General features: G+C 38.9%; 2 protein-coding genes across 3 annotated transcripts in view; both read left to right on the top strand.

Moving 5' to 3' along the window:
* The window catches only part of LOC103521424 (signal peptidase complex subunit 3-like), an 11,255-nt gene extending 7,541 nt beyond the window's left edge, over positions 1–3,714 (top strand). Inside the window, exons 2-4 of one of the 2 annotated variants that reach the window (XM_008486536.3) lie at positions 2,529–2,691; positions 3,101–3,204; positions 3,564–3,714. In XM_008486536.3, the coding sequence (XP_008484758.1) occupies positions 2,529–2,691; positions 3,101–3,204; positions 3,564–3,693 (397 nt within the window). In that variant the 3' untranslated portion in view covers positions 3,694–3,714. Of the gene's footprint in view, positions 1–2,528; positions 2,692–2,729; positions 2,808–3,100; positions 3,205–3,563 lie in introns of both variants that reach the window. The other variant, XM_026832110.1, reaches the window with a different exon arrangement.
* A 17-nt stretch (positions 3,715–3,731) lies between these two features.
* Positions 3,732–7,073, top strand: LOC103521425 (vegetative cell wall protein gp1-like). Its single transcript, XM_008486537.2, has 4 exons — positions 3,732–3,785; positions 4,100–4,113; positions 4,178–5,709; positions 6,636–7,073. The coding sequence occupies exons 1-4, from the start codon at positions 3,732–3,734 to the stop codon at positions 6,824–6,826; spliced, it is 1,791 nt and encodes a 596-aa protein (XP_008484759.2). The 3' UTR covers positions 6,827–7,073.
* The last annotated feature ends 1,756 nt before the right edge of the window (positions 7,074–8,829 follow it).

Below are 8,829 nucleotides of genomic sequence, written 5' to 3'. Positions count from 1 at the left end.
TCTTAGTTAGTTAGTACTTAGAAACACAATTTCCGTCTCGTCTCGAAAGAGAGTGTTGAAAACACCCATAGTGTCATAATGCTTACAGAGAGTAAATGAGTTAGTAAGTATTAAATAAATAGTAGCCGCACATGAAGCTGAACATTACGGCGGTGACCAGCGATCGAGCAAACTCTCATCGAGTGAGTTAACAGGAGTGCCCGACTCACGGGGGCTTTGAGGTTGGTGTCCGGCCTTTGTTTGGTGGAACCGGGGCGCCCTTAGCTGGCCTGGGAGCGACGCCACGTTCGGATCACACTTTTTTTTTTTTTTTTTTTTCGTAGAAACTTACATGCATACAGAGCAATGAGGTAGGAATTTACTGTTAAAACTCCTTTACATATAATTGTATTAAATAAATGTCTAAAAAAAAGCAATAATATTGTTTTGTTTGATTTCAGAGTGCTCAGGGAGTGGTTGCACCTGTACTAACTGTCAGTGTGGCTCAAGCTGTGATTGCTCTAAAAGCAAGGGATCGTCCTGTTGCTCCCCTAGTAAACCAAGCAAGTGAAATTCATGTCCACTATTTCCACCAAATCAACTTCGAGAGGACATGTGCACTCCATCCAAAAGGCCAATTCCCCACTAAGGCAAACTTCCTACTGAAACCAACAAGTGAACTTCAGTCCCACCGTGTGGCTCAAGCTGTGATTGCTCTAAAAGCAAGGGATCGTCCTGTTGCTCCCCTAGTAAACCAAGCAAGTGAAATTCATGTCCACTAATTCCACCAAATCAACTTCCAGTGGACATGTGCACTCCATCCAAAAGGCCAATTCTCCACTAAGGCAAACTTCCTACTGAAACCAACAAGTGAACTTCAGTCCCACTAAACCTAGCAAGTGAAACATCCACCAAGTCCCCCAAGTCAATTTATGTCTACTAAACCTAATACCTAATACTAAACCCACCAACTGATCAAACAATAAGGATTGTAATCTCTTAGAAAAAATACCTAGGATAGAGTTTGGGGAAAATGCCAAAATAGGTTTTTTCTGTTTGCGGTAGTTTTTTTTTTTATCAAATAAAATCACAAAACATCAAGTTTTGCTATCCATCTGCTTATAAAATATGTCACTAAATTTTAAGCAGTGCATATTGCATACGCGACTAATTTGAAGGGGCAAATTGTAGGTTTCTGAAGGGGAAAAAAATAGTCTATTTATTTCAGCTTTAAGAGCAATTTTGCAATGAAATTACATTTCTTTCAAAAATCACTAGATTTTGACCTCAAATCACTATCACTAGATTTGCCAACAATCACTAAATTTAGTGAAAAATCACTTGTCAGTACATTTTGGCTATAGTTTTCTCAGTGGTCAGTAGAAGAATTTTAGCCTAAGGTTATGTAATTGGCCCAGTTTCAATGACTTCCTGGACTTGCTGCTTAATTTTTCTGTATTTTTCTCACTTAATTTTAGTAAATAACATAATTTTTGTACAAGGGTAACAAGGGCTTATTGTTTGATAATCCATTTTAAAAAGCATTTAAAAAACCATTTTCAAAATGTACATTTTGCATTTTACATTTCAAATTGGTTTTTTAAAAGCATTTTACATTTTGCATTTCAAATTGGTTTTCAAAAGCATTTTGCACATCTCTGCTTATCATGTCTCACGTCACGTGACCTGTAGTGACGTAGGTACTTAATAGTAACGTGTTTCTACCTTTCGAAGCGATTCCAATTTCTAGAAGGTAAAACGTAACTTACCGAAAACGTAACTTCCACATTTCCAGAGGATATTTTTTTAACTTTGTAGATTTCAAAATTTCAAATTGGCGCGTAAAGAAATGAAACGTACCTAGGTACCGAAAAAAAACTTGTTCAATTTGGCAACACTGACAACACGGCAACATTGCAGCGGGCAAGTTGGCAACGCTGTAAACATTTTTAAAATTTTGCTTATTTATTTATTTATTTTACAGAATACAGATTTTACACGTATCGAAATGGGATTTGTGATTTTGTGATAAGATCTGGATCAATAATTCCAGTCCAGTTAGACAAAATTTACTTCTGTGCTACAAATCCAATCTTATTCCAATTACCACTTACATCCAGTATAATTCCAGTCCAGTTAGACAAAATTTACTTCTGTGCTACAAATCCAATCTTATTCCAATTACCACTTACATCCAGTATAATTCCAGTCCAGTTAGACAAAATTTACTTCTGTGCTACAAATCCAATCTTATTCCAATTACCACTTACATCCAGTATAATTCCAGTCCAGTTAGACAAAATTTACTTCTGTGCTACAAATCCAATTGAAATTGATCAACCAACTGGACTGGGATTTCACGGGACACTGGTTTTTATCTGAGGCTAATACCTAGTTTGACTGCCTACCTACTTACTGGTGTATTGTAGTTTCCGAAAATTTGTAGACCTCTGAGCATGTGTGAAAAGTTTGGGTGCCATGCTCAACAAATATTTCAATTTGCACCTGTATTCCTTATAATTACTATCATTTCTTTTTCTACATTTCAGTAAGAATGTACCAGACTACAGTGCCTCAAGAGAGGAAAATGACCTCGGCTTTATCACATTTGATCTCCAAGCAAATCTGACCAAAATCTTCAACTGGAATGTGAAACAACTCTTCCTATATCTCACAGCAGAGTACATTACTCCGTCAAATGTTTTGAACCAGGTGAATATTACACAAGATACCTAGTTACCCAGGTATAAATCTTCAACTGGAATGTGAAACAACTCTTCCTATATCTCACAGCAGAGTATATTACTCCGTCAAATGTTTTGAACCAGGTGAATATAACACAAGATACCTAGTTACCTAGGTACTCTCTCTCAAATTTCCAGTGATGGATTCAGTTTATAAAATAATATAATTATTATTTTATAAACTGAAGTTTTAAAGGAAGAGGTGCAGGCAGCCAAGAATGCTTGCAATGTTCCCCTGTTGAACAGCCAAAGCATTACTTTCTACATGGGCAGAGCATGAGTGTGGCTCAATTTTGGCCTCATTCAAAAGGTTACTCAGTTAAAAGAATATTCATTATACATAATAACATAAAATGTTGTACCCCTTTCTTTCTTAGGTTGTCCTATGGGACAGGATAATCTTGAGAGGAGAAAATGCTGACTTGAAATTCAAGAACATGAACACCAAATACTATTTCTGGGATGATGGAAAAGGTCTGAAGTAAGTATTGTTATCTTTAACCTTAGATTTTGTTTCTATGCAACATTATAGGTATAAAAAATCATATTATGTAATGATGATGAGGGGGACTCTTGCCTATTTGCTATGTACCTACCTAGAATTGATTTTTTTTTTTTCATTTGCACATTCCACATTTGTTATCTTTAACCTTAGATTTTGTTTCTATGCAACATTATAGGTATAAAAAATCATATTATGTAATGATGATGAGGGGGACTCTTGCTTATTTGCTATTTACCTACCTAGAATAGATTTTTTTTCTTTTTATTTGCACATTCCAGATCGCATCTGTTTGTTTAAAGAATTTAATTTAATTTATCTTCTTATTTTACTTGCAGGGGTCACAAGAACATCACATTGAGTTTGCATTGGAACATCATTCCCAATGCAGGACGATTACTCACAGTTCCCGCTATAGGGCAGCACACATTCAAATTCCCCGAGGAATACACAGTCAATCGAGTATAATGGTAAGCTATCTTCTCTCTACTGACTATACTTAACTAATGGTTCCAATAAATAGTGGTACTGTCAATCCCAGCAAAAAAGGCTCCTATCAGGTTCTTGAAGGTTCAATCATCATAGCCAGCCTAGTTAGCTTAGTTGGTAGTGCGTCTGCCTTGTAAGCGCTAGGCCGCGGGTTCGATTCCCGCCCGGGGCGGATTTTATCCTGATGGGATAATGTTCGTTCTCGGAACAGCTGGCTTTCTCCTATCCTTGTCTTCCTTCTCTCTTCGATTTCGGGACGATAAGATCATAGCAGTTACAGTTCCCTCTGTCAAACCTCTTAAAAAAAAAAAAAAAAAAAAAAAAAGGTTCAATCGGTTCAATCATACCTAAATCCAGCATTCCTACCAAATTTCATCTGAATCAGACCAACTGTTTGACGCTTATGGCGAAACAAACTACTTACTTATACAAAATCAATAACAACTTGTCTCTCATTTCTTAGAATTACCACTCCACGTCCTACAACCCAACCACCACCGATATGTTACCCAGGATCCCCTGACCCTAGATGTCCAAGACCTCCACCTTCACCAACCCCAACAACCACACCAGCTCCTATTTGTTACCCAGGATCAAATGATCCTAGATGTCCAACACGTCCACCCCCACCACCTCCTCCTCCAACCACTCCACGTCCTACAACCCAACCACCACCAATATGTTACCCAGGATCCCCAGATCCTAGATGTCCAAGACCCCCTCCTTCACCAACTCCAACAACTACACCCACAACTCCAGCTCCTCTAGTTTGTTATCCAGGATCAAATGATCCAAGATGTCCAACGCGTCCACCTCCACCACCTCCTCCTCCAACAACTCCACGTCCTACAACCCAACCACCACCGATATGTTACCCAGGATCCCCTGACCCTAGATGTCCAAGACCACCTCCTTCCCCGACTCCGACAACTACACCAGCTCCCATTTGTTACCCAGGATCAAATGATCCAAGATGTCCATCTCCTCCCCCAACCACTCCACGTCCTACAACGCAGCCCCCTCCTGTATGTTACCCAGGATCACCAGATCCCAGATGCCCAAGACCTCCTCCTTCACCAACCCCGACAACTCCTGCTCCTCTAGTTTGTTATCCAGGTTCTTCTGATCCAAGATGTCCAACACGTCCACCCCCACCACCACCTCCTCCTCCTACTACTCCTGCTCCTCCAGTATGTTATCCTGGTTCCAATGATCCTAGATGTCCCAGACCTACACCTACAACACCTCCTCCACCACAATGTTACCTAGGTTCTCCAGATCCTAGATGTCCGCGACCACTTCCATCGTCACCATCTCCTCCAGTATGTTATCCTGGATCACCAGATCCTAGATGTCCAAGACCTCCTTCCCCTACTCCAGAATACGTCTGTTACCCGGGATCAATCGATCCAAGATGTCCAAGACCTCCTCCCACAACTCAAGAGACATATGTCTGTTATCCTGGATCCATTGATCCAAGGTGTCCTAGACCGCAACCACCTCAACCCTCACCAACGCCGCTTTGTTATCCAGGATCTCCAGACCCTAGATGCCCGAGACCACCATCTCCTTCACCAACACCAACCTGCTATCCTGGATCCCCCGATCCAAGATGCAGACCATCTGTCCCTCCACCCACTAGTCAGCCATTTATACCTGTTGGTCTAACGCCTTTTGTATGCACTTGCAATGTGACAACACCAAGACCTATTCCACCACCACTATGTTATCCAGGCTCTACTGATCCAAGATGCCCAAGGGAAGAAATTTATCCGACACAACAAATACCATCCTTCTGTTTCCCCGGATCTATAGATCCACGTTGTCCTAAACCCTTGAGACCTTCGTCTACTTTCCAACCAGAAACTTATTTACCACCCCTTCCTGACAGTGCTTCTGAATACTCCATCAAAAGAGATGTTGGACTCAACTGCCACCCTGGAAGTAACGATCCAAAATGCAACGAGATCTCAATTCCTCCAAATAATCAAAAAGGTACGTTTTATCACCTGGCGATTGATCGAATCACAGAACAAAGTTTAACTTTAAAAAACATTTGACACCCATCCCACGAATATCCCTGTGAACTTAGTTATTTTCACTCCTCGCGCCTCAACTGCCACCCTGGAAGTAACGATCCAAAATGCAACGAGATCTCAATTCCTCCAAATAATCAAAAAGGTACGTTTTATCACCTGGAGATTGACAGATCTCAATTCCTCCAAATAATCAAAAAGGTACGTTTTATCACCTGGCGATTGATCGAATCACAGAACAAAGTTTAACTTTAAAAAAAAAAAACATTTGACACCCATTCCACGAATATCCCTGTGAACTTAGTTTTTTTCACTCCTCGCGTAACAGATATTGACGAGCTCAAGATTTGGAGTGCGATGATAAGTGATAAATTGGAAGCTCGCAAGCTCGGAATGAGAATTCTTCGTAGAATGAGTCTCTGATCTGTAAGGGTATGGGCTATGGGGCTGAAGTTATTTTTACTCATCTATTGAATTTCTAGAAGCTCTTGAATTGATTTTTCCTTCCTTTTTCTTAATCTACTTATCTCTATTTTTGCAGGAGGACTACTCGCAAGCTCGGAATGAGAATTCTTCGTAGAATGAGTCTCTGATCTGTAAGGGTATGGGCTATGGGGCTGAAGTTATTTTTACTCATGTATTGAATTTCTAGAAGCTCTTGAATTGATTTTTCCTTCCTTTTTTTCCTAATGGTGCAACTTTTAGAACTGTCCGACTTACAGTTGAGAAGTTTAATGTAATAGAAAGTCGTGTGATGTTCACACCAGATTTTTACTCATGTATTGAATTTCTAGAAGCTCTTGAATTGATTTTTCCTTCCTTTTTTTTCCCAATTCGAATCTTCAAATGAAACAATCTCCTAACTACTTATCTCTATTTTTGCAGGAGGACTGTTAAGAACTGAAAGCTCGTCATTGGGGAAAGGCGAGGTCCACGAAGCTCTGTTCCAACTGAACAAAGAACTCGGACTCACGGATGACAAGAAGGTGTTGGCAGATTTGGAGAAAGAAATCCTCAAAGACATCGAGGACAATCCAGAAATCTACAAACGAGAATCCAATGCAAAATCAAGATAAAGATACAACTCGAGCTGTTGAATTTGGCTCATAAACCAGAATCCAGCGATTTCAAGAGTGTAAATGTGAATACAATGTAATTTCTAATATCCAAGTCAAATCTCAAGTGTTCTCTGATATCCAAGACTTCAAATAATACTTCTCAAAGACGTATGAACAAGAGTTACATTTTGTGAAAACATTTGAAAATTTAGGCTTGAAACAAACTAATGAGAAAAAAAGCACGAGAATTCTTTAAAGCTCAAGACAAAATGTGGAAACCACCTTTTTACCTCCATTTCAAACAAAAAGCCTGCAAAGGTAAAATAGTTGATAGGAGTTTGAAAGGTGAAAAAAGCGTTGTGTTTTAGTTTGTTTTGATCATAAATTTTATTCAATTTATATTCTCACCTATGTACTTACCAGTTAGGAGTTCGCTCATTTTTATAGGGTAAAATAGTTGATAGGAGTTTGAAAGGTGAAAAAAGCGTTGTGTTTTAGTTTGTTTTGATCATAAATTTTATTCAATTTATATTCTTACGTATGTACTTATACCAGTTAGGAGTTCGCTCATTTTTACAGGACTCCTTCACCAACAACACCTGCTCCTCCACAATGCTACCCAGGATCACCAGATCCTAGATGTCCCAGACCTCCTCCTTCACCCACAACGCCTGCTCCTCCACAATGTTACCCAGGATCACCAGATCCTAGATGTCCCAGACCTCCTCTTTCACCCACAACACCTGCTCCTCCACAATGTTACCCAGGATCACCAGATCCATGGTCACAGAACACTTGTCTGATTTGACTTGATAATTCCATTGGTTTAGATTTCTAGGCTTACGAGGACGCACCATCGAATCAAATACGGTGGTGTCTAATCTCTATACGATTCTATTCCGAATTTTTCCATGGGCCACATAAGCATGACATCGAAAACTAGAAATTTTAGCCAATGAAATCGCAACTCTTTTTCGGAACTTCCCCATTTTATGTTCCTTCTTCTACAAGTTACCACACACATGTTTAGACTATAAGAACGAAACTATTTTTTGTTTTTACATGTTATTACCTCTTTAAGAAGAGTAATGCAACGCAATGCGGAAGTACGTAATTATTAATGCAATGTTTTCGGAACTTCCCCATTTTATGTTCCTTCTTCTACAAGTTACCACACACATGTTTAGACTATAAGAACGAAACTATTTTTTGTTTTCACATATTAGTGCCTCTTTAAGAAGAGTAATGCAACGCAATGCGGAAGTACGTAATTTTTAATGCAATGTTTACCTTTTTGTCTAAAGAATCGATTTTTTATATAATTTCATGACAATACTCAGTTACCTGTATTTTTTCAAAGTTTTAGGCTCTCCCAGAATCCAGCGATTTCAAGAGTGTAAATGTGAATACAATGTAATTTCTAATATCCAAGTCAAATCTCAAGTGTTCTCTGATATCCACGACTTCAAATACTTCTCAAAGACGTATGAACAAGAGTTACATTTTGTGAAAACATTTGAAAATTTAGGCTTGAAACAAACTAATGAGAAAAAAAGCACGAGAATTCTTTAAAGCTCAAGACAAAATGTGGAAACCACCTTTTTACCTCCATTTCAAACAAAAAGCCTGCAAAGGTAAAATAGTTGATAGGAGTTTGAAAGGTGAAAAAAGCGTTGTGTTTTAGTTTGTTTTGATCATAAATTTTATTCAATTTATATTCTCACCTATGTACTTACCAGTTAGGAGTTCGCTCATTTTTATAGAAAAAAAACTTAGGAACTCAGCGTTAAGTTCCCGACTTTGGTCACAGAACACTTGTCTGATTTGACTTGATAATTCCATTGGTTTAGATTTCTAGGCTTACGAGGTCGCACCATCGAATCAAATACCGTGGTGTCTAATCTCTATACGATTCTATTCCGAATTTTTCCATGGGCCACATGAGCATGACATCGAAAACTAGAAATTTTAGCCATTGAAATCGCAACTCTTTTTCGGAACTTCCCCATTTTATGTTCCTT

The sequence above is a fragment of the Diaphorina citri genome, unplaced genomic scaffold (genome assembly GCF_000475195.1).
Source record: "Diaphorina citri unplaced genomic scaffold, Diaci psyllid genome assembly version 1.1 scaffold5226, whole genome shotgun sequence".
NCBI lineage: Eukaryota > Metazoa > Arthropoda > Insecta > Hemiptera > Psyllidae > Diaphorina > Diaphorina citri.
Note: the sequence above shows the minus strand (reverse complement) of the source record. Positions and strands in the feature narration are given on the sequence as shown.